The following is a 27,013-nucleotide window of genomic DNA, read 5'->3' on the forward strand; positions in this document are numbered from 1 at the left end:
TACAATACCATGTGATGAAATAACACTTAACACAAACACAAACACAAACACAAAGAAAAACCAATACATACTTAGAATGTTAGAAGATTTGAAATACAATACAAACTCTAATACTTATGGCTATTACATCAAACGCCTTTTAATATCTCGAGTATTATTTTTTGGGCCATCCCCGATAGGCATGTTAAACTGTCGTACAACTAGGACGAAAAACAAGGTATGCATTCGTAAATTGCATAGTGAGTAGATAGATGTCATAAAATGATATTTGGTAACAAATATACCTATAACTTTTAACCAATGTTGTTGAGACCGGACCGGACCAGCTGGTCGAACCAGTTCAACCGGGATTCGGTCCACCGACCGGTCCGGTTCACCCAGTTCGCTCGGCAGTCAGAGAACCAGCCGGTTCGAACCGGTTCGGCCGGTCGGACCGGAAAACCGGACCGGTTGAACCGGTTTTGTATGAAAAAAAAATATTTTTTTTGAAAAATCATTTTTTAAGCTTGACCCGTCATTTTTTGACCAAATTTGTTCGGCCGGTTGAACCGGTGAACCGGTAGGTTGTCCGGTTCGGTGTCTGGTCCGGTTATGAAAACATTGCTTTTAACATTTCAAAACATATTTTCATTACAAAACCAATTAAAGAGGTAATGAAAGTGAGGGTGTAAACAACTCAAGACGATTATGATCAACTCAAAATCGACTCGTTAAATCTTGAGTCAAAGAGGGGGGCTTAAACGAGTGCGGTTCCATGCTTGACCCTAATTGAACTTATTATTCATACAAATATAATGCTATATAATTACATAGTACTTTATGTATAACTTTTAACATTTCAAGACATATGTCATATATAGTCGATTAATTAAATGTTGAACCATAAGGGGCCTAAAACAGACAAACTAAAGTTTTAGCCTAGTCATTTAGTCAAGCACTCAACTCAAGACAAAAAAGGATTCATTTAGAAATATCTTTCTCTACCTAAAAAATGTTATGCTAGTATATAGAAAAGAAACAAAAAATGGTGTTACTCAAGAGAAAGAGACCACACAATGGAACACGGAGGCAATGATGTAGTTTGAGTTCCTCCACAACAGCATCCATGCAGAGCATATTAAAAGCTGAAAACGAAAACACACTCATCCATATATCTCTTGCTCCCTCCACAAACATCCAAAAACATTATTATTGTTATTATTATTACACATTTAAACATATTATTATTTTCCTACATATAATAAGACAAACTATATTAAACCAATTCTTCCAAAAGCAAAAACATATGACAACCAAAAAAAGGTTTATTCACAAGAAATATATATATATATATATATTATTATTATCATCATCTCAAATTTTCCAAACATTTTTCAACAAAATTGAATCTAAAACCACCACCCTCCACAAAAAAATAATTAAGTCCCAAAACCAAACAAGTAAAATCCCTATTTTACCCTTTCCATTCTATGCATTGTGAAGTGGGTCGGGTCTTCTGTGTACCCGCATTAATCGGGCATGGAGTCTGAACCGGTAGGACCATGCAATTGTACTGCAAACACAACGAACTAGCCAGAGGAATTGCAGTCCTCTGGTTTATTGGCATCCCGGTCAAGAAATTATGTTGAAGGTACAACAGCTGTATGTCCCCACCCAATAACCGGTCCACGAAACACGTCGGAACCGAACCCGTGAACCGGTTATTGTTCAAGTAAAGATTCCTAACCGTTGCGAAAAGCGGAGACACTTGTCCATACAACATATTGTGACTAAGATCAACTGTCTGGATTGCCACCGAGTTTTCGGGCAGGACCGGCCCGGTAAACTGATTGCGTTCGAGTTGTAGGTTCGTGATCGGGAACCCGAACACGCAACCAGGGATCGGGCCGGTGAACTGGTTCAGGCTTAAGTCAAGGTAGTTTAATTTATTAAGCCGAGGCAAGAGCTGGTCCACCGGCCCACTAAATTGGTTCCAGGAGAGAGAAAGATATTGTAATGACGAGGGGAGTGAATCGGGCCCAATTGGGCCCGATAACTCATTGTGTTTTAAATCTAACCGGGTCAGTGCCTGAGACACAAAAACCGGTATTGACCCGGTTAGATGATTATGACATAAAATAAGGTTGGTTAGCTTTGGCAAACTCTCAATTGCCGAAGGTAACCCGCCAGTGATCTGATTATAACTTAGATCAAGAGTTCTCAATTCTTGGAGAACTCCTAAATTAGCCGGAATTTCATGGGAGATGAAATTCCGGCTAACAGCTAGAAACCGAAGATTTTTTAATTCGGACAATGTGGCGGGCAATGCGCCCATTATCCTTCCCGGAACGACCGTAAACTCGGCCAGAGCGGTTAATTTTCCAATTGAAGGGTTAAGGCGGCCGGAGAGACCCGGAGCACCGGCTCTAGGATCACCGAGGTTCAAGGCGACAACCTTTTCGCCTTGGCAGTAGACGCCTGCGAAGTTACATGGATCGGAAGTGAAATCCCATGATGAAAAGTAATTAGACCCCGGCATGTCTTGAAGCGATTTCCGGATGGATTGTAATGCGAGGAAATCAGCCGGGTCTAAAAGCGCGGAGGAAATGTGTAGCAAGTGAATAAGTGAGAAAATTGATATAAAACATTGTATTGGGTTCATTGTAAGTTGAGAATGGATGTACAATTGATTGGAATATATATGAAGGAGGTGAAAGCTTAAGCGTGAAGGGAGTGATTGTTCACCTTTCTGGTGGGAAATTGAGATTTGAGGCCGTGAAAGCTTTTAATGGTGAAGACAGGTAGATGGTTATGAGGGTTATGTTGAGAGAGAGAGAGAAGCGGTGATGATGATGATGATGATGATGATGATGATGGATTGGAGAGAACGCAAACCAGAAAAGGTTGGCTTCTTGGAGAAGACAGACTACATTTGTAATTGTAATTTGTTTGTTACATGATTTTATTATTAATTCAATTTTGTTTTAGACTTTAGTAATTGTGGTTGTTGGGTTTGGGTAGAATCAACGTTTGTCCGAGCCTAAGTGAGAGGGTGGTTCGGATTGATGGGTTAGGGGTTTCATCGGTGACTAGGACCATAAGCACGTGACAATTGTGGAACCAGCCACGGATATATTTATTAAGTGTTAGTGACATGTTTTATGTTTCGTTTTTTATGTAAATTTTATTTCAAAGGATTTTAATGCTAAACTGTAAAAAAGTCGTTGCTTTTAATTACCGCCTCTACTTATCATTTATGTCTTTTATTGTACAATTTACAATTTACAATTTACAATAATGTGAGGTATTTTCTTTTTCTTTTAAATATCTTCTCTTGTATTGCTTTCATGTTATCGTCACACTAAGGGATATGTTGTACATTTGTTTTTTAATATAACCTTTCTCTCTTCCCATCTCATATCCCATCACCGGTAGCTTCCCTCTTTGTTCATATCATCACAACCATGCTCCCGTCTCCAACCAGCGTCACCATTGGCTTTAGCACCACTACCACCATCGTCATTGTCTTCAACCTCAGGACCATTGTCTTCAACCACCAACGTGCATTTGTGTTATCGTTGATTTAGGGTTTCGTTGTGGTGTGGCAGTGGTGATGACTTTTAGTGGGAACACAGTCAAAATGGGTAGATTTGTAAATGCTAGGTGATGTGGTGTGGTGGTCGCATGATGGTGGTGTTATACATAAATGACCATGTTAGCATTAAAAAGTTCCAGTTTATTTAAGGAGATCTATTATTAAAGTAGTGTTAAATGTTTATTTATTTTGTAGCAACTGTAAATAAAGTAACCTTTTAATGGTTGTAAGTATTATTGTTGCTACTTTAGTTCACTTTTGAACTTAGTAAGTACACCCCCTAAATTTTCTTAAACTATTTTGAAGATTGTTTAAAGGGAAAGAACTAACAAAACGGCGCATTAACTTGTCATGTTTAACAATAATGGTATTACATGACTCAATATGTGTAATACGATTAGAATAATAGTTCTATAACACAAATGACAAAATAAGACATATTTAGCATGGCGCCCGCTTAAGTCCAATAATAACCTAAATCATTCCAATCAATTTTAATATGATCAACTCACACACATATTATTCCTAAACCTAACATTTTTTCCACCATGGAGCGCCCACTTGATGTCGTTGGAGTGCCGCTTATTGCAGTCGACAGTCGTAGTGTTGCCTACCATCCCTCTAAAATAGTCTCGATTTTAGGTAATTCATTAAACTTTTTCCACTAAACTTGATTGTTTATCATTTGCTTCGTGTTTAATTAGTTTATTGATTGCTTGATATTTACTATTAAATGCTTCATGTAATCATGTTTAGGTTTAAAGTTGTTTGTTGTTTGAAAGGCGTGAAATGAAATTTGTTGATTGATTTTAGGCAATATAAAAAAAATGAACAAAATAAGTTGTGAATAAATAAAAAAAACCTTATGAATTTACGAATCAAATAAAAAACCCTAAATATTTTGATGACTCAGACTCAATCCGGTGGAAAAGGTTCCATGATTTGAATTAACCTGGTAAATAATTTAAATGACCCGTCCCAACAAAAAATCCTTCTTCATACACATCCGAACACTAACAATTTCCCCTCTCTCATGAAAGTAAACCCGAAGAAGAAAACCAAAGAGTACAAATCAAGCCTTCCAATGTTTAAACCATGGTGTACCTTAAAGTCATAAAGCACAAGCCATGTGGGTGTAAATGTAATATCCACATGCAAACAAAGAGATGAACCTACCAACATAATCTCATCTATCTTCCAACACAAGCATCAATTTGGGAGTTGAATCAATGCAGAGCAGCCCAAATCCTAACCATACCCTATGTGGGCCCTACAATGATCGATTTGGAAGGGCAATTATGTCATAACATCATAACCCAAATATAAAGCACAGTTACTTTATAGTAAACACGGGGTGGATATATAATTTCAGCCTTATATATGAATTAGGATTGTGCTCTTGATCTCCAAAATATAAGAAAGGATGTGTTTGTATTTATACATTTTAGGTAAGATGTCTCTTTCTGTCATCTACCTTCATTTACTGAACATACGTGCCTTATGGAAAAATAAATGTCTTTTAGAACTTAACGAATTTAATAATGTAAATTATTTCTTTAATAACGATTTAAGTTATAGTAATAACATAAGGTTGTAAGTTATAACGGGTCAATATTGATTGCTAGGTTTAATCAAGAAAATTTTTTTCAAGCATATCATGAATGAAAATCATGAAGATATCCATTTGATCGAGAAAACTAACAAAACAATCTTTACTTTTTAAAATTAACAATCAATCAAAGCGTGACAAATGTCTTTTGATGTAACGAGTTTCAATCTAGCGTAATAGATTGGATCCTTTGTCACAGCACATTGAATCTGCTATCTGAAGTTGCAAAACATTTTAATCAAGGGTATAATCAACAAGTGATTAATGACACGTTTCCTCCTATAAATTGTAATTTAAATTGTAATTCTCCTGTAATTGGTAGAAATTTTTGGGAAATTAACATAAATAAGTCAAACGACATTTTTTTATATAATTTTTAAAAACTCAAGTTTATTAAAATGGATATTTTCATCATTTGAAAAGTATAGTAATAAAGCCAATCTTCGGAAACACTTCTAGTCCATTTCTATTTGTTTTCTTTTGTACAAATATAAGAAAAGTATGTACTTTTACTTTTCTGAAAGCTATGACATATATACAAGCAAACATGATATGAAGTTTAGCACATGTGAGGAAAACAAAGAATACTCATTCAGTTCACCAAATACTAGACCCACCTTCAACATATATTTTAGTGGTAGAGATGATCACACACATTGCCAAAATATTGCAACTAGATTTGTGACTGCTGATGATGAATCCATATATTAGAACCTACTATCTTTGTCTTCAAGAAGGAACATTCATTAAATACAATAAACTCTAGAATATGTAACACGGGTTATATCCAAATATGCTGCGAACATACTACTTTCTTCAACCGATGATCAAGATGCTTTTGTAAAGTTCTCCACTGCAAAAAATAGTGAGCATATCACATGAAAGCTCGCCCAATGCGATCTGGTCCACTTGAAGGTTCATTGACATGAAAACCTGTTATAAATAAACCATAAAACCGAATCAACAAATAAAAATGCCAGAATGTCAATGCAGTTAAAAAATAAATGTCTAGGGTTGGTAGCCAGTGGCAGAGATAAACAACGAATTGATATAACTTACCAATCATAAACACCCATGAAACGATTATAGAATAACTCTATATATTATAGAGAAAAAATAACTCAAAAACCCAAATTAGATATAACTCGTGTTTCTTTTAGTAAACCCTAACTTGGTTATTGTTCTATAATGTCTCACCATAACTTGGTTTATATAGACTATTCTAACTTGTTATCAAAGACTTACTTTAATTACAATGTGATTAGGAAACATAACCAACTGTGATAGACTTGTCAGTATGTGTCCCTCAATTTCACCGGCTTGTGACTTTGAGTCCGAAATTACCCACAAGAGATAAGAGTCTATTAACAACCAAATGTCATAGGTTTAAGTCGCATGAAGTAGAAAAATTTTCCTTAAAAAGGTAAAAAGACCGGTTATATTCACGAATTGTAACCTCATGCATCCAATTAAATGTCTCCGTTTTCAAGTTTAAAAGATATGCTATATTTGTGATTTGTAACTAACAAAGTGAACAACCCTTTTGTTGCATTAAACAGTTCCAAGAAAAAGCACAAGTAGAAATATCCTTCTAAAGCCTTTAGAAAGCATTTTTGAAAATAACACTTAAGAATAGCAACCATTTAAATACATATTGGAATGAAACAATATTTACACCACAACTTGATGTAGTATCCAAGGTCAAAATCATCGGTAATCCGTCTGCAGACGGGAAACGTCCATGACTTATGCAATGGACCATCTCATTTGCGACATGTTATCGGTGGTCGACATAAAACTACAGATCATGAACAACGTATTAAAGGTCGTTCAAAGTGGTCTGTTTCACCAGAATACGGACAACTTCAACACCTACGGATTTAACCGAGATCACCAATTCAACAAACCCATTAAACAACAGTATATATGGCAGTATGCCATATTTGAAATGCATGAAGGCTGCTATTTTAGGCTTAAAACACCCAATGGTTATTAACAAAACTTTGTTGCTATTTATAGAAAGTTGTTGACAAGATGCATAATGTTACTTTCTATTTAAAGGAACTAAAATACTATCCCTCCCATTTTTCTTTTTATATTTAGAAGGAAAATTGGAACTAGGGCTTACACATTGTTAACATACTGCTCATAAACCTTACTTTACAAAATCTTGTATGAATGAATAATGATGTATTTGAAGAATTGAAGCCGAATAAAGCTTTGTTTTTCTTAAAATAAAAGCCAAATAGAGTTTACATAGGCTATTGTAATTTGTATCCTACTAGCAGCCCAACAAAGTTTATACATAGCTGGCCAATAAGAAATATATCAGCCCAACAAAGTTTATATGTAGCAGCCAGTAAGAACTTTAGCAACCCAAAATCCCAACCGATTAACCCGACCTGAAAGAACTAGAGTTGTTAAAAAACCCGGTTTCACCCAAACCGGGTCCCAAAGTGACCTAGCCTGCCGGTTTTGGAACCAGTCCCCCCCCATCTGAACTACCAAATCGGTTTTAAAACCGGATTGGTTTGAGGAAAAACCGGTTCTGAACCGGACCGAATCGAGTTGGACCAGTTCGACCTTTCTTGCTCCTAAACCGAACTGGTTTGATTCAAACCGGTTTGGACCATGGTTTGACCAAACTGGTTTTTTACACTTCTAGATAGAACCGTAAACTAAACGGCCCAAACCCGAACTATTGAATAAAGATACTAGTTATTGGTTTTGTTTTGAAATTTCTAATCACGATTAACTAACCCAAAGAACAACCCTAGAGTAGAGGAGTGTCGTTTGAACCACTTCAATATATCATCTATCTATAATAATATATACAAACGAAACCTTTAAAGGCTCTCTGGTTGCTCATTACATTCTCTCAAGCCACTAGATTGCATTATTTGTAAATTGAGGCTTCTCATTTATTTGATCCGAATCCACGTGTATGGGTCTCACCAAACCCAAAAATTCCTTAAACGGGTTATAACATTTCATTAAATAAAAAGTTAATCTCGCCAAATATTTGGTATGAAAATCCTATAAAATATGGATATACTAAAAATTAATATCTGATTTCTTTAAAAAAAGATATATATTATTTATAATTAAAAAAATTATAGTAAAAAAATAAGTGGGTCATAGGTCTCACCAAACTGAGATAGTATTTAAACCGGGTTATAACATCTCATTTATTTGTGAAACTATTTTATCATCAAACACTAAGTATATTATTAACTTATGTACAATAAATAAAATTAAAATTCAAAAAAACATATAAAAATTATAAACGAATAATGTAAAACAACTCAATATATAATACAGAGGATAAAAACTAGTTTAGTTATATATATTATATATATATATATTAGAAACCAAATAGTAGTTATTTCACAAAAACAATTGTTCATGAGATTAATCATTTAGATTTAAACATGTGTATCAAGTTAGTTATTTGGGTATTGCAATCAATTAATTGTGTGGTGCTATGTTGAACCATAGTCCATGCATTTAATTATTTACAACTTCTAATATGATTTTATTACTTTTATTATTCTATTATTATATGATTATAACTAATATTTGACTTAAATATCCTTGAATAGTAATTTTCGATTCATTTTTCATATGTACTTTAATTACATTTTGATGTAAATTTTATTCAAAATAGAGTCATCGTAACACACGGAGCAACTTTATTAACTTTATGTTTTATTAATGTCTTCATCGTGATGCGCATGTTTACATGTATCAACGGTTGCTCGCTGTGCAATGCACGGGGATGTTTACTAGAACGAACTTTATTAACATCGTATTTTATTAACGGCTCCATCGTGACGTTCAAGTCTACATGTATCAACACTTTCGCTGCAGCGCGCAAAAACGTTTACTAGTTCAACTTCAAACTCCAAACTTTAATAATAAACACCAAACTTCATAAACTCCATTACAAATTTACAATTATTATAAACCAAGCCCATTCTAGGCCCAACACTGCAAACTTAGGAGACAAACCTCAAGCCTACATTGTAACTCGTCCGGGGTTGTCTTCGCCCGCCAAATAAAATCTCATAAACAAACTTCTATAGGGATGATAGGATTCAAGATGGTCAACCTCCTAACATACAAACTTTTTAAGCAGGTTAGACTCCAAATTAGTAGAGAGAAAGAGAAATATAAATCGCTTCAATTTTCTTATTGTTTTCATTAATTCCCAAATCAACCATAAATACATGAAAACAAGTAAACATGCATACTCTACCACTACATGGAGAACATTGACGATCTCATGATCATGACTATGAAACTAACATATAATAAAAACATGCATGACATATTTGGTCTCTGGGTATCGACTTTTATTGAGTAAACCTGATATTTGCTCACCCCGAAATCCAAGCATGACATATTAAGTGGGTGAACTTCACAATGAAGCTTTTTCAAAAAGCTTATTGAGTTACTCCGTATTTTTTTTTACAAACAAATAAGCAATTTTAAAAAACTTAGCCGAACACCTTCTAAACAAGTTATACGGGACATCTCAAATCCTAATTTGTTTTCGTATCGTGTTTAGGTACTGCCATAAATCCTCACCCCTAGTTTTAACAAAGCAAAAAAAAAAAAAAAAAATAGGATCTGGATATTTATTTTGCGTATATACTCATAACAGCAAACACAAGGATGTAAAATGCGACATAAACCTAACTTAAGGTGACATGGTCCTCTCTCGAACACAAACTACAACATAATTGGAGATAATAACTCATCCACTAGTATCCATTATACTCAACCGAATACATGAGTGGATTGATAGGTTTATGTCCATATTTTTAATAATTAATAAAAAAATTAAATAACACAATATAAATTACAATAGTTAAAAAATGATAATTTTACATATTAATAATAAAGTTTTGCAGTTGTCACCTCAAGTTTTTCTATTTCGATATATGTAAAGGTACTCAATTTTCATTAACATACTAATTTTATGATTTTATAATAAATGTTTAAATTTACTAAAATTTTGTTGACAAATTAAACATATATTAATCTTTGGTTAGTATATAGTGTTTATTTTAATTTTAACTCGGTTTAGGACATGCGTAATACACATGATTATACAAATAATAAAAATAAAAATAAATTTATGCAATAAGTATATACTCTATGTGGAAAATAGTATTGCATCTATACTGAAACATTGCATTAACAAATTAGAACATGTGTACTACACATGATGAAAAATATAAATTTTTTGTTGAAAAACATTACATATTTCCAGTTGAAGCTAACATAATGTCTCATTCTTTTTTCTTTTGCGAGAAGATTGCAATTTATTTATATAAAAAAATCCAGAAACTTACAGAAATTATTAAATACTATGAGTATTTTTTATTTGTTTATAAATACATATTAACTAAATAACTAACATGTCATGCAACCTCTTAAAAAACATTGTTGTGTTACTTCTACCTACATACACACTAAACTATGTTATGTTATGTTACGACCCAATGCCATTTTGATCAACTACTCAAGCCACCCACCCATCTAGCTATCACTAAAAGACAATATTAATCTCACGTATGATGCCGTAGTGCATAACTTCGTCGGTGCATATATAAAAATAAAAGTTAAAAACTTTAAACACACCATATAAGTAAAGTCACTAGTGACCAATTCCATTAAACATTTTATCAAGTAGGGTATATGACCTAACACGCTTTAGACGCGTTATAAAACAAACAAAAAATATCATTGTTTAATATAAAGGTTTTAAGAAATGTTTAATGTGGTGAAAGAATGATTATGAAAGAGAAATCAAGAAGCGAGTTTGTACACATTCTCCTCATCTATGATGATTTAGTGCAAAAAGTCAGTATGATATGTACGGATGCATGTTGGTACAACCGTATCATCATCATATATGAGGCTGAGGGGTGTGGGGGGCGCGAGTGGGGGCTCCAGCCAATAATATTGTGACGTGTGGCAGAGAGAGAAACTTGATAAGATGGGTGTTGGTAGTGGTGCTCGCGCCCCGGGACATGGTGTGGAGGGGCGCGAGAGGGGGCGCGAGCGGTTTTTTTTTTTATTTTTTTATAAATGTATTAAAAAACGTATTATTAAAAAAACTCAAAAATTATTTAAAAAAACACACATTTTTTTGAAAATTCATAATAAAAAAAAACATACTAAAAATTAAACAAACAATAATATTTAATAATAAAACTAATCTAATACAAGATCATCTGGTCGGGTTATATTTAACTTTCGATAAATATGATACAGTCGATAAACTTTCGATAAAATGATAAACATAAAAGTTTGTTTAGTTACATATGATACAGTTTATCCGACAAAGAAAATGTTAATCATTTTATTTGACATTTTGACTTACTTTTAAAACTATATATATACGTCTATATGTATGCATGCATGAATGTAGTTATATATGTGTATGTACTATGTGTCTATATATCATAATGTATGTACGTGTGTATATATAATATATATTATATGCATGTGTGGGTGTGAATTGCTGATATGATATGAAAATTCATAATAAAAAAACATACTCAAAATTTTTTTTTTTTAATAAACAAAGAGCCCAACGGCTCTATTTACGCAACCCAAGACACCTTTACGCCCATTCCCAGCCGCTACTAGCCTTGCGCCTGCCTCTTTTTCCGCGCTCGCGCCCCTCTCGCGCCCCTCTCGCGCCTCGGTGGTGTGGTGCTCGCGCCCCGGGGCGCGAGCGGATGGGCTCACGCGCCCCCTCTAGCGATCCACACCCTCAGCCTGAGGAAATAAACAAATCCCATTTGCATCCACGTTTAAACCACCATCTACATAATTTGCAAAGTGTCTAGCTAGTTTAAGATAATATACTTAATTGTCTTTCTTAAAAACCATGAATGTATAAGAATGGTTAGAACGAGAAAATGGAAATTAAGCAACTAACCTAGATGAAATTATGAAATTGAGGACCTCGTGTAAAATTCAAATCATGATTCTCATTAAAATTCTAAAAGTGATTACAAGCAAGTATATATAGACAAGCATATGCGCTACACTAAAATATATATATATACGCTAAGTCGCTAACTATACTAACATATACGTGAACTACATATATAACGATATGGGTATTTTAGTCATTTTACGTAAAAGTTACTGGTTACTATCAAGGACTAACGTGTTACGTTGGAGTGAACAACAAGCACTGAAGGTGTAACTTCTAAAAAGTTGAAACCGAAACCATAAGATGGCCCTAAGACATGACACACAAATCAAGAAATGTTAAAAAAATAATATATATATATATATATATATAATCAAATAAATAACTAAATAAATATATAAGCTTAATTAAGTTGAAAGAAAAATGTAAATCTAATCGACATGTACTATGGGAAAATCAAGGTAGAATAACTAATGCAACACTTAAGGGAAAAAAGTTCCCTCTCTTCCCCTACTTCTTTTGTATCTTAATTAAATCAAAGTCGACTTCAACAAACATCTAAATCCTTATATCCTTTATCTTCTATGATTGTTTTGTAGACTTTATTTAGAGCGATATCTTTTGTTACACTATCGCTGGTTCTTCATAATGTCATCGAATGGGTTGGGTTTAAACCCAATCCCACATCAAAAAAGTTATTGTCCACGTATAAGTCTGTCGACAACTTTAAACGTTGTTCAGTGTTAATTGGGTTTAGAGTGAAAACTATGCACGCTAAATAATTAATCATTAGTCATGGCCAATGAAGCATCCCCTTCCAATATAAAAGGAAAACAAAGATGATGTATACCTATCAAAAGTAAACAAAAACAAAATTTGGTAAAAATTAAAGAAAAAAAGGTTCCTTAAAGTCCTTCAACCAATCGCGAAGTGTATCGGGTAAACAAGTAAATCTTTTACAATCATAAAATAATGTACCAAATATTAAAAACAATATTCGTGAAGACACGCGTTTCTTTCTTGCATAAATAAATGTTTCTCGCGTGGTAAAACTTCTCTTTTTTGCTTTTAGAAAAATATTTTGAATAGTCAATTTTAATGGGTGTTGCTAAACGTACACCCCTATCATTCATTTTTACTAAACATATCCCCTCCTTCAAGTTTTACATTAATACAGATCTTTTTGTTGTTTCTTTTGTCATTTTGTTATTTTTTATTATCATTGTTATTTTTATAAATGCATTTTTTTTCTATTTGTATTTAACAATTTTTTTTCTATTTACCATTTTATGTATATTTAAAGCCTTTAATAAAAACATATTTTTTCTTACTTAGAAAAATGTTTTTTTTTCTTATATGAAAAACGTTGTTATTCTTCTTTTTTTAAATATTTTTTTCTATACCCGTTTTAATCTTTTGAAGGGCGTTTTTTTTTAAATTTAAGAGATAGATTGCATTTTTTTATAAAAAATAATATTATATTTTATAAATAAAAAGGTTAAATAACATACAACTTAATAAAAAAAGTTGACTCTTTTCTTAGATAACATTAATCTCATGTATCCAAACCTAACAAATAAAATCAAATTGTTTTGAATACATTTTAAAAATATTAAAAAAAAATAAAAAATAAATAAAAAACTAGCTAGAGAAAACATACAGTACTTTTTAATACATGTAAAAAAAATAAACAAACTTTTGATAAAATCTTAAAGAAATAAAATAATAAAATCAATAACAAAAATATATATAAACTGTAAAACAAAAATAAAAATTTAATAGTTTTTTATTTGATATTTTAAGAGAATTATAAAATAAAATAAGAGGAACTAACATGTCAATTACAAATGTTAAAAGGAAATGAAAGTTCAGGAGGGGGGGGGGTATGGATAGCAAGGGAGGAGGGTACGTTTAACCTGACCTTTTTTAATTAACTCTTTTCAATTTAACTGTGGTTTTGAAAAAAAATAATAATACCAAAAATAGTCATTTTTTCGTCTGATCTGACGGAATTTTATCAACCGCTGACGGAACTCGTTGACTTGTAAAATTTCGTCACGTGTTAACGTATTAACGGATCCGACGAAATTCGTTAAAGAACCGTCAATTCCAATAAAAATTTTCATCTCTTACCTCTCAAATTCTAAACCTCCACCCCATGTTTCTTATTTTTCATAAAATCAAGCAAATCCATAATGTAAATCGTTTAGTTTTTCGAGAAGATAACAGCCATAATGTTTAATATCACTTTATAAACTCGAAATCAAAAACCCCCAAATTGAAAATCTAGGGTTCGTCACTTTCTTGTGCAAATTTCTCAACAATAGATGTGATTCGTGGAAAACAAACACTATGGTTGTGTTTTCGTTGAAAAACTATGCGATTTACACGATGAATTTTTTTGAGTTTGTGGAGAAATAAGAAACATGGAGATGGATCGATGTTGGTTATAGAGGTTTAGGGTTTGAAAGGTAGGAGATGAAATATTATGTCGGATCCGTTAAAAAATCCGTCGGATTCGAGGGTTCTTTAAGTTCCGTTGGATCCGACGGCTCTATAGAGGGTTATGTCGGATCCATCGGGTTAATACGAGTTTCATCAGATCTGGCGGTTTTTTAACGAATTCCGTTTGATGTAACGGTTCTTGATGGATATTTTTGGGATTTTGACTAATTGATGACTAAAGTTGGAAAGACGTGGCGCAAAATGACCATTTTGATAAATTTTCATAATTTTTTTTGGTCATAGAAGATTCCAAGAAACTAGTAGCATGACAGGTACGGATTGTGTACAAATGTGTTCCCATTAATTTAGCTTTTAAGCACTAAATCTAAGCGTCAACATCACCAGGGATTATTGTTCATTTTTATAATATAAATTGATGTCAAATCAGACGACTAATGTTGCTAAACTTTCAGTACGGCAATTATACTTCCCCAAAGTAACTCTACTTTTAGGTAGTGATGGTAACATCTTCTAAGGACGTTCGAGAGGGGGTCTGTGGCTGAGATAGAAAAGTCTGTGAGAGGGGCACGACTGGAGCACAACGCCCGTGAAGATGAAACCATTGTTGATGGGCAGTTTCAAACGAGAGTTGAGGTTGGGTTGATTTTAAATATTGTTTCTTTCCCTTCAACGTAAATATATATGTTTGTAGAGTAAATTTCAATTTTCGTTTTTTATTTAGCAATTCGTTATGACTTCTTCCTCAACCAGAAGTCAATAATAAACAATACTTTGTCATAACATTAAAGCATCAAGAATTCTCAACTCTGTGACGAAAAAATCATGAAATTCTTCCAAACCAGTAATCACTTACCAAAACAAAACCAAGGCCTCGGCGATGATTGTGAGAGGCTAAGGCTCCAAATTAGCCTAACCATTATTACATAGATTTACTTTCACATGTAAGGAAACACTAGAGCTCATTTATTGTCGTTTAGACACCATTGTAGCCCAATAATGCCACATATGTGACATGTCATAAACATGTTACTTTGTGTCCGTCCCCCGTGGTGCCTGATTATGCCCAAGAGACTTATCTGATCATATGTGATTGACGATGCCTATTTTGGTAAAATAAAATGGGTCAATATGTCTATTTTTGGCAATTATTCCTTTTATTTGGCTTATAATGTATATGATCAAAAAGTTGATGCTTACGTATCTTATCGCATGATCGTATTGTAATTTGAGCGAGTTTGTGAAAAAGTTAACACAACAAGAAATATAATATATAGTTTTTTATTGTTGAAAATTCCTAGCTACGCAATTTCTCGCATCTTAAATTTCCGTAGAAAATATGTTTTTTTAGTATTGATAAAGATTATATGATTTAAATTCGCTTGGTTTTTAAAATCAAACGTATTGAAAACGTCATAAAAAAGTAACACAAAAAATATGATGTAAAAATTTACTAGTTTAGTAATAATATACACTTTTGAATAAAATGATTTTGTAGTTTGCTTGTTAGTGATTATTATCTTTGGTTTAAATATTATTGGCGTTTTATTATAATCATAGCAATTGGTTGATTAACTTTATCATTTTTGATCTTTTCATGTAAAGAGAGAGGGTTTTCTGTTATTCAATGCACATAATATATTATTTACACCAATGTTCTTTGTAATTCTTTCAAAAGACAACTAGAGAAAGTTAATAGTTAACTTATGTTCGGTATTAGTCATACTGATGGACATGCCTACACCTGGTGACATTATCGTCTAGCCACTCACCAGAACATGTTGTAATCAATCAAAAGCTTGGTATCTGAGCAATTGGCTAGACCACTTTGTCTTTGCTCAAATAACATGGCATTGCACTAACATGTGTGAAAAGACCATCCTCCATATATACAAAAAGACAAGCAAGTTCCACTTAATTCACAAATGAAACCACTTACTGCTATTAATAATAATAATAATATCATTCCATCAAGTGTGACCCTTAGTCAAAATGAGTGAATTTCCATGAAACAGATGCCTACTTTAGCACTTGCCAATGTTCCATATCTAATGGGCAATGGTCATGTATATAAGTTCTATCGATCTACACAAGATAACCTACACAATAACTTCTAACTCGACTGCATCAGTTAACAATGAGCACCGTTATTCACATTTCAAATGAAAATGAAAAAACTCCCAACTACAAGAAACTTTCTTTTGTTTATCGTTTGTCATTGGCTATAGAAAATCAGATTAGACAAGATATGAAAAAGATCATTCATGGCATCAAGGTTGGAGTTGCTTTAGTTTTAGTTTCGCTTCTTTATCTCCTAGATCCACTTTTTGAGCAAGTTGGTGAAAATGCCATGTGGGCTATCATGACTGTTGTCGTTGTCTTCGAGTTCTTCGCAGGTTCGTCATCAATTCTGTAAATACTAGCTCTTTATATTACCATTGAAAACGATTATTCTTTTACCTATTTTTTTTTCATTAAAAGCCAAATTTATTATATAGAAACATAAATATTACATCAATATAGCAGGTAGGCGGGCAACAAGCTGCGCCGCCACCCCTTTCTGAATTGCAAACCCTAACCTGCTAAAGAGATACCCCTGCCCCTTTGGAGTCGACACATTGCTATGCACAACGTGTTGGACCCTGGTTAGGAAACGGATAGCTTCCGGTGCCAATGAGCCAAATGTATCAAAAGCCAGAGGGACAAAAACATGTTGGTTCTCTTCGCAGGCTTAAGCATGTTTCTTCACCTTATTCGTTTCAGCCCTTTTCATTGCTTGCCTAGCTACAAACCCATTATCCCTCAAACAAGCTAAGGGAGATACCCCTGTGAGGTCAACACAAGCGTGTTTTCCCCCGGCCCAACCAAAGACGAGCAAATCTGCCGGTCGTAGAGTGGATCTCCCTTCCGTGGGGTCTGTAAGGAAGTTTACGGGGGCTTCCTTTTTAGCTGATATCCCAGCTCGCCTTAAGATGTCCCAAAGAACGTCCCGCACCCAATCATGTCGGTATTTGAACCCAGGCATCTCTTTGCAATGAACCGCATGCTCTCCGAATTTATCCAGGCAAGCCTTACGGCAGATCGGACATGTTCCGTCTTCTGGGTATATTGGGACCATCAAACGGTACTTAAGAATGGCCCTATACTCGACCGCAGACATGCTTTGGCCCAAGCCATCAATCGGGATAACGGTCAGAAAATCTTGGGCATGAGGACCTTGTAAGCATTCAATAACCGTCTTCTGTCGGGGGGACAATCCAAAAACTTCTCCCAGGCTCTGAGCGATTTTGCTAAAAAGGGCATTCGCCAAAGTTTTTTGAGGCTTTGGTGGGGCGGTGTCCATATTAGAGAAACCGCCAATGTCAAAGTCTGGGAGACCGCCATTTAGGCGTTCCAGGGCCTGCACGTAGTCTGGGTCCAGGTCGGCAACTCCCCTATTCCTTAAGATGTGATTCTGTAGCTTCCAAGACTGAGCCCTCGACGCTACAAAAGCGTAAACCCCAACATCATGAGCCGAAAGAAGGCCTAAACCCCCTAAACGCATTGGTAAAGATGCAAGTCGCCACTGAAAATCACCAAAGAACGGGCCTCCACATACAACTATGTCTTCGATGGCTTCTCGTAGCCCCTTATCAAAACAGGATACCGCATCATCCATCATATGGGGGTGGCATGTTCGTAACCCAAAAAGCAACTTAGCAACCCCCATGCAAGACCTAAGCAGGAGGAGTTCGCTCTGGGGATCCCTAAGGCAAGGTAAGAGTTTCATAAGATCAACCGCACGAGATGCTCTCCGCATCGCCAACTCCTTAATAAAGTAGGGATCTCGACTAACAGCCCCTCCAAGGAGCTTTACCCCTCTCTCTGGTCTACCAATCCCACTAGGGAAGAGCCCATCTTTGACTTTCACCCCATTACACGCTGACCAAAAAACCTCGGTTTTCTTAATATTAAGTTGCAGCCCCAATGATGGCCCTTCCGAGTTGATAATGTCTAGGGCTTTAGCGACTTCGTTGGCACCACCAATAATAGTCCCATCATTCAAGTACCAAGCATGAAATGGGAGGTTACAGTCATTTTGTACCCGGAGAACAAGAGGGTGTAATGCCAAGGCAAAGAGAAGGGGCCCAAGGGGGTCTCCCTGCTGAACCCCAGTAGTAGCCCCTATACAGTCATCACCAACGTACAACCTAGCCGGCTGGGCATAAAGGAACTGGACCCATAGATAGATAGACGGGCAATGATGATGAACCTCCCGGAGAAGGGCTGTGCGGTCTACCATATTGAAGGCGTTGGAGAAGTCCACGGTAAGCATAGCTAAAGAGCCATCCGCGTGAAAGGAGTTAAGAAACCGGTTCGCTGTGAAGCACCGCCTCTGCCCCATTAGGGGTCCCCACCCCAAACTGAAAGTCCCCTAAATACTGATTCATTTTCTTCCCAACAATCTTCATAGCCACTTTAGAAACCAACCTACGCCAGATAGCCCCCACAGCAATGGGCCGAATTCCATTATCCGGCTTTAATAAAGGGGTAAGGGGGGCCGAAGCAATAAACTCAGCGAGCACCTTGGGGTACAGACCCCCTAGCCATAAGTTGACGACTTCAGTGATGGCTGAGAGCAGACCCATGGAAGTCACTGATCCCTCACCACCAAGAGCGTCCAACAAGTGTTGCGCCCGCATCCCGTCTCTCTCGCATGAGGTCCCTTTAGGAAATGATCGGATACATCTAAGCACACAGTCCCCATCCACAGAGAGAGTAGGCAGGGCGACAGAGCTAGAAGGCAAGGACGGAGGCGGCACCACTGGGTGTTTATCAATAAGGGCTTTCATGGTTGAATCTCCGAGAGGGGCAACCCCATTTGAGCATAGTACCTTGACTGCAGCTGTGAAATGACCATCCCTGACTTTCCTGAGACATTGTTTAATATTGAGGCTGTTTTCAGAACCCTCCTCCCCTCCCACCTCTCTTTTAGAAAAAGTGCTCCCCCCACGTTATCAAAGAGAGAAAGAACCAAGTCTGCAAAACCAGATCCATCTTTCCACACCGAAAGTGCTTGCTGAATGCTACTACATTGCAAAGACTTTCGATTCCCTGACCTGCGTTCCTGCCTAGTGGAAGGTTTCACCACCCTTAAAGTACAACGCGGCAACAATAGTAATTTGACCCAATTCTCAATCGAGCCTGGTGAATCCACTACCTTGCGTAAAGCGCATGCCAAAGTCTGAGCAAACGCCAAACGACAACTTGGGGGGATGCTCTTAACCGTTTGAATGGGAAGGGAGAAAACCTGTTCCAAAAGGGATACATCCCCAACCACTCCTACAGATGGACCTGGGTCCCTATCCACAGACACACGATTAGGTTTCTGGATCCCAACAATGAATTCTCCAGCATCTCCAGAATCCACAGAAAAAGAATAGACACCATCAGCATGCTTGCACCCCCTGCTAAGGGCATGCAACGTCATGCACCTCCCACATAACCATTTATCCCTTGCCCGAAGGGCTTCCCCAACATCAATAAAAAGGTCCAAATCCTTAGAGATAGCGTCTTTTAAAAGGTTCTTCCGAGTATCCGTTTTGAAATGGGTACTTTGCATGTGCTCAAGTAGGCGGAAAAACCCCGAGGACCCAGGTCTACCATCCTTACACTCGTGGAAATGCTTAAAGGGGCATGGCCTTAAACCGTAAGTGGAGCTAGGACCAAGCCCTCCTGTATTTACGTTTCGAATTCTTTTTATGGTAGCCATGTACACACGAGAACAGAAAACAAACAAATCACAAAAGACACCGGACCCCTAAAGACCCCGACTCGAGATGAGTTAGAGCAAGAATCAAAGACCAAACCCCTCACACTCGAAGGAGGGGAGCAACTACGGGTTGCTCACCCCCCATCTAGCACCCTACAACAACCGCTAACGCATAAGAGGAGGAAGGTATAACTCCAAAACAAAGCAAAATGGGTAGAACTCCAACTCAAAATACCCCCTTAAGCACCCAAAAGGAAAATAGGAAGAACAAGAGTGAAAAATCAAGAAGTTTGGTTGAGGCAAAAGGTCGAACAGTTGGTGTGCATGACAGAAAAAAGGTAATTTTATATTTGGGGTGTCAATTGAAAAATAAAAAAGAAACAAAAGCAACAAGATCAAACTGAACTAACCATGATTCTTAATATTAAATATAATTAACAGAAGCACAATGATATATGTTCTACATATATGTTGTATACCTGATTATTTTTTTGGTTCAGATTTTTGTCTAACGATTGATGTTACCTATTTTGCATTAAAACTAATTTTAATGGTTGACACATGTATATTTTAGGTGCCACATTAAGCAAAGGGTTACTCTGCGGGTTTGGAACCATACTTGGGGGTGGATTAGGGTGTTTGGCAGCAATTTTAGCAGACAACTTTGGAAAGATTGGAAATGCAGCAGTGGTTGGTTCAACTGTGTTTATTTTTGGTAAGCAAAAAAAAATTCAAAATAACTGAAACCGTATTGGTGAATAATAGTTTATGCTAATTGATCAACTGAGATTATTTACATGTCCTTATACAAAGAGATTACGATAAATGAAAAGTGTAACGATTATGATTAAATGTCATATAGAGATAGAATAGTGATTAACAACAAATAAATATCAATAATAATAATAATAATAATAATTAACTATAATAAATAATATACTCTTACAACATAACAAGTGTAACATGCACACACATATTGACAAAGTGGCATGTGTATGCTATACTTATATACATATACCTTTATAACCTGGTGACGATTTTTTTTGTGACGTGCAGGCGCTGCTGCTACATACTGTCGATTGATTCCAAGCATAAAAAGAAAATATGATTATGGGTTCATGATATTTATCCTAACTTTTAATCTGGTAGCCGTGTCTGGTTTACGTGCTGACAAAATTATTGAGTTAGCCCGTGAGCGGCTCTCAACAATAGGCATGGGTTTTGCCGTATGCATATTCATTAGTTTACTTGTTTTTCCAATGTGGGCTAGTGATGAACTTCATCAGTTGACATCCTCCAAGTTTGACAAATTAGCTTGCTGCATTGAAGGTATAGTAGTTACAGGCTTACAGCCACATGAAAAGATTTAATATTCTTATAGCAATGTCATATATAAAAATAATTTAAATGATGATTTGCAGATTGCATGAAAGCATACTTCAAGGTAGTTGGTGAAAAAGAAAGCAAGCCAAAAATAAATATTAGGGATTGCAAGGCAGTATTGCACTCCAAATCAAATGATGAATCATTGGTAACATATGTTGATTACTTTTTCAATCTTGATGTATAAGACAGTATTTGTATGTGGTTTAAGATTTAGCTACTTAAAGCATTTTTAAAAGTTTTGGTAATTCTAGATAGTTCGCTACCCTTGCAATTGAACGTATGCAAGTTCTGATAATTATTTTGGAGTTCAGAAGTGTGGCAAGTGATCTCCATAAAGTTTTTCACTAAGTTCACTTGCCACCCAAGAGAACTTGTCGCGTTTGAATGCAGGGGTGGCAAACTGGCTAGAAGTCAAAGAACTTACAAAATACGCCTAGAAATATTTTAATATAAAACCACCTACTAATCTAAAAACCTTCAATTAACATGAGCAAATATTGAAATCACATTTGATTTTTTAGGCAAATTTTGCAAGGTGGGAACCTTGGCATGGAAGATTTGGATTCTATTATCCTTGGGAGAAATATTTACAAATAGGAGAGCTCACAAGGGAACTTGCTTCTATCATTCTGTCATTGCATGAATGCCTCGAATCACCATTACAGGTTTGCAACATGTTACATGCGCGCATCAAATAATTTGTTCAACATTTAGTTAAACCGGCTCACATTGCTACCATTTCTTACTCAGCCCTTGACACCGTTGCAACACGCAACCATCAAAGAACCATGTGAAAATGTTGGCTTGTCACTTGCGCTAACCATGCGAGAGCTTGGGAGAAGTATCAAGAATATGAAAAGATGTCAGCCGACGCTCCAAACAATGCCAAAGTTGCAGTCGATTAAACAAGAACTCATCTTACTTTCAACTTCATCAAAGCTAAAAGGGATTGTAAATACCGAATCTCTTGCTATTGCAAACTTCTTGTTTTTATTGATGGGGATTGTTGATAAAGTAGAAGTACTTGCAAAAGAAGTTGAAGCACTTGGAGAAGTTGCTGGTTTTCATTCCAAATAGCATAAACTGTTGTACATATAACTTATATTATAACTAGTATTCAAATGATTTAGGGTATGACTGATGCAAGTCTCTAAAATTACATGCTTGTAGAATGTATAAACAAAAATAACTTGTCAACCATCAACATCCAAACTCATTAAGTCAACTATATCTGATACCCAAATAAAGAGTGGAATGATTCCACTGGAATCCTTTCCTAAATTGACAAGTTTTGTTAATCAAGTGAACTGGCACTCATTAATTCAAGCTTCAAAGCATAATCAAAACAATAGCTAGATGAAAATCATAACTTCAACCAAATAGTTACCATTCGTATCGTCATTGCAAGTCGAAAGAATCAAGTGTAAAAGTCAGGTATGTGTGATGTTCTTGATCGGACAACATAATGAGTCATGCCTTAAATTTGATTGACCAAAGTCTTATTTGAGAATAAGCTGATTTGACCAACTTGTATGATTTTTAAGAAGAAAATCATTTTAACCGGCACGTCCTTTGCCTCCACTGAGTAAAAGTCATGGATACCCTCCTTATACTCTGCTAATAGCTGTGTTATTGGTGAGATTTTACTAGGTATGATAGGTGTTGTTTTAAAGATTAAAGAGAACTAAAATACTAAGCCAACTAAGTAAGGTAAATCAATAAATAAACAATTTTATTACCATTTTAAATGACGTGATTCAAAATTTGAGCTTTAAAAATTATTAGTGAGCCAAGATTGAGCTTTACATGTAGAGTTTGAAACAAGTCAACCTCAGGTTTTCTTGAATTGAACAAATTAAGTTTTAACTCGGATTGTTTATACCTTACTTGGATGGGGAGAACAGGAAAAAAAGGTATATTTTTAAGGGTTGTTAATATATTATTTTATTTCTGTTTTAGTTTTTAAACAATCAAATAATATAGAATCAAAATTAAAAAACATTTTGGAAGTCAGATATTTATATAATTTACTTTAGTCCGTATCATTATGTCCTAACTTAAATTAATATTAATGCAAGCCATTAAAATATTGTTAGAAATAAAAAAAAATTGTATGTGACTAACTGACTGCTGGTAGCTGCCAATAGTAGAAAGTGTAATTATTTATCCAAATTTTTATGCATATAATTAAACATCATTGTCTTTTATTTTTAAAAGAATAAACAATTCAAGAATTAGTGTTTATAAAATATGAATTGTCACACTCCATATTACCTTGACTACAAAAAGGTACCTTTCAGATTATATTCAAACTACTTTCAAAATTCTGTTAAAACTTTAAACCTAATAATAGCCATCATTTAGTTAAATACCGTTCAAACAATTTTCAAAAGTCAAGTTTCAAACCGAAATAACCATCAATTTGATATATTCGAATGTCATTCAAACAATTTTAAAATTCATTTAAACTTCAAACCTGATATAAACAAGCATTCAAACAAAATGCATACCAATATTTTAATAAGTGAACTGGTTCTCAAACCGGACGTTTTATTAATTCATTAGTTGGAACCGATTCAAGAATCGGATAACATTATAATTAAATTTAGAAAATATTAATTGATACATAAAATTTAAGTACTATATTTATTTGAAATTTTTATACAACTATTTTGTTATGTTTTTTTTATATTTAACATAAAAATTATGTTTTTTTCCTGTTACTTATACTTAAAATAAAAAAATATATGTTTTTCAAAGGAAAAAGTATAATAAAATAATAAAGAAACTTAAAAGAAAAAAAGAAATTTCACATATTTATAAAAAAACATAAGTTTTCAAAATCATAAGGTTACCCACAGTGAGGCTACAAATTTAAGGGTTTAGGGACTACAACACCGCCCCCTGGGCGAATTTGGAGGGGCAACGACTATTTATCGCCCTTTCTTCCTTTTCTATTTATTATTATTATATTCACATGTGTCTTATATATATATATATATATATATATATATACAGGGGGTACAACACCATTACACATCTAAAACAAAAAACCCACATTTTGCTGACTGGACGCCACATGACACAAAACGCCCCATTTTGTAGCTCCTCCACTACACATAGCCTAATATATAGTACTCTTTAAACATGATTTAGAAAAATGAATATCTTTTTAAGTTTAAAAGGAGATATATGAAATTGCTAAAAAAACAAAAACAAAAAAAAACCCTTAAAAATACTTTAAAAAAATAATAAAAACATACAACAAACACCTTCTCCCACGCTAAGGACGTCTATAAACATTCGTCAAGACCTAATTATCTCACTGGCTAACTCACCCTCATTCTATCTCATACGATTTTACGAACAAATACCCACAAATTCGTTCCAAGTTTTTTGATTCCTCCAATGTTTGATGGGGTGCTAGAGACACTCTTAACGACTTAGCGTTAGCGCCAAGGATAAAATGTGAAATGACTCAATGAAAAATGAGTAATAAAGGTGTAACTTTTAAAAACTTAAAACCAAAATCATTATATGAATTAATATGGGAACAATTAAGACTAATAGTACAACATTTGGTTTCCCTTCACTAGTTTAATTTATGACTAGAATCAAAGCCAACTTTCAAATTTTATACCATCGTTCAAATCATTGTTAACACTCAATACTTTGGTCTTCTTTCAATTGAACGAATCAACAATTCAACACCATGACTTAGAGAAAAGGAGAAAAAAAAGATATTCAAACAATTAAAAGAAACTTTCAAATGTAATTCAAACAACTTTAGTCGTTAGGCAAAAATTGGGTCGTTAAGTCAAACAACTTTTATACCACTTGATTTAAAAGATTGTTAAATCTTGAGAATTCGCTTGTTTCAAACTGATACTTGTATATTCATTCAAGCCACCTCAAAAATAATAATTAAAAAAAATCAAATTAACAGTTAAAAAATTAACAGTTAAATTGAAAACTAAAAAAATCAGATTTTCAATTTTAACACTTTTTAAATAAAAATCTGTTATAAACCTCTTAAGCAGGTTTATAGGTTTACCCATTTATTAAACGAGCCGGTTAAAGTGTTAAATCATTTATTAAATGGCCCATAAATATGTTGCTATGGTTAATTAATGGTTATATTAGCCGACCAACACCTTATAACTTTGATGTCGTGTTTCGAGCTTTGTCGAGAATCGAAGCCCCTAAAGTGGTAGCAATGGTTGCATGGCGGTCATGGTAGAAGCTGCCACAAAGAGAAGATGTAGCAAGTGTTAAGCAATAAGATAGTTCATATCGTTTTTAAATTGAAAAACTGTTTTATACAAAATCAACAAAATCTTAAACTACTATCCAGCTACTCAAGGGTCATCCATGCTACTCACCTACACATGAGTTAATAGCCAGGAGTCTGAGTGTAAATTTTCAATAACTTAACCGAAACACATCTTTGTTATTTAAATAAAATAAAAAGTATTGACACACCCCTAATTTCTCAAGAATCTTTAATTCAAATAAGATTCACCAATGTTTTATAAATCCAATTTAAGTAGCATCTGAGTTTTAAAACCTAGGAGAATCTTTTGTACGTAAAAACATCCATTTTTGTCAACGCGATTCAATATATTTACAAATATTCTTTGTCTTTGTGTTGATGCGAATTCTTAATATACATATTCCGTTGAGTTGATAAAAAGTATAAATATTCTCATGCTCCTTGCCTGCCAGAATTTTTATAAAAAAGCTTTAGTTTTACATGGAAAAAAGACCCAGAGAATAATTTATTATAAAACTAAAACGAAACATGAAAAGTTTAGAATCCAAATCATATTCTTGATTACAAGTGGAATGGTTTGGAATTAAAGTGCAATTAGTTATGAATAACTTTTGAATGATTAACTAATGATATCATTAAAAACCTCCATTAACAAAAGCATCGAAGCTCATGCTCTAGTTATGAAATGCACTAGTCCTCTTTGGATTTGACCATACCATTTATGTCTTCTTCTTTTCCTATACATCATTTCTTTTTAATAACTACTTGGCAAAAGAACTATGTAATACTGTCCGTAAGTAATTCTTGTAGTTCGTAAATGTATCTTTAATAGTCGTCGTGTAAAGAACATTGTCATATTAAAATATTTCATCGGTACTATGTATGGATAAACTTTATTTAGTGATTCAAAGGGAAAACTAAAAAAAATGTGTGAATTATGTTACGAAAACAACGTACCAATATTAGACCAAAGACTTTTTTGTATAACTGGCGAACAA

The 27,013-nt window shown here is 34.5% G+C and overlaps 2 protein-coding genes across 2 annotated transcripts; one reads left to right on the forward strand and one right to left on the reverse strand.

The window, feature by feature from the left end:
* Positions 1–1,045: 1,045 nt before the first annotated feature.
* LOC143534127 (uncharacterized) lies at positions 1,046–2,687 on the reverse strand. The gene has a single exon (XM_077028703.1). The coding sequence runs from the start codon at positions 2,639–2,641 to the stop codon at positions 1,454–1,456; it is 1,188 nt and encodes a 395-aa protein (XP_076884818.1). The 5' UTR covers positions 2,642–2,687; the 3' UTR covers positions 1,046–1,453.
* A 13,699-nt stretch (positions 2,688–16,386) lies between these two features.
* LOC143534128 (aluminum-activated malate transporter 14-like) lies at positions 16,387–22,867 on the forward strand. The gene is made up of 6 exons (XM_077028704.1): positions 16,387–17,000; positions 20,931–21,071; positions 21,413–21,685; positions 21,778–21,887; positions 22,264–22,407; positions 22,493–22,867. Exons 1-6 carry the CDS (start codon positions 16,742–16,744, stop codon positions 22,817–22,819), a joined length of 1,254 nt encoding a protein of 417 aa, XP_076884819.1. The 5' UTR covers positions 16,387–16,741; the 3' UTR covers positions 22,820–22,867.
* The last annotated feature ends 4,146 nt before the right edge of the window (positions 22,868–27,013 follow it).

The sequence above is a fragment of the Bidens hawaiensis genome, unplaced genomic scaffold (assembly GCF_021521415.1).
Source record: "Bidens hawaiensis isolate Kalapana, Puna unplaced genomic scaffold, B.hawaiensis_p1.1 tig00010069_1, whole genome shotgun sequence".
Lineage (NCBI taxonomy): Eukaryota > Viridiplantae > Streptophyta > Magnoliopsida > Asterales > Asteraceae > Bidens > Bidens hawaiensis.

What these genes read in the sequence shown, in the direction of transcription:
- LOC143534127 (XM_077028703.1), bottom strand. Translation starts at nt 2,641, where the DNA reads ATGAACCCAATACAATGTTTTATATCAATTTTCTCACTTATTCACTTG.
- LOC143534128 (XM_077028704.1), top strand. Translation starts at nt 16,742, where the DNA reads ATGAGCACCGTTATTCACATTTCAAATGAAAATGAAAAAACTCCCAAC. An exon ending in TGTCTTCGAGTTCTTCGCAG is followed by an intron (nt 17,001 to 20,930) that starts GTTCGTCATCAA and finishes TGTATATTTTAG; the next exon opens with GTGCCACATTAAGCAAAGGG. An exon ending in TTCAACTGTGTTTATTTTTG is followed by an intron (nt 21,072 to 21,412) that starts GTAAGCAAAAAA and finishes TGTGACGTGCAG; the next exon opens with GCGCTGCTGCTACATACTGT.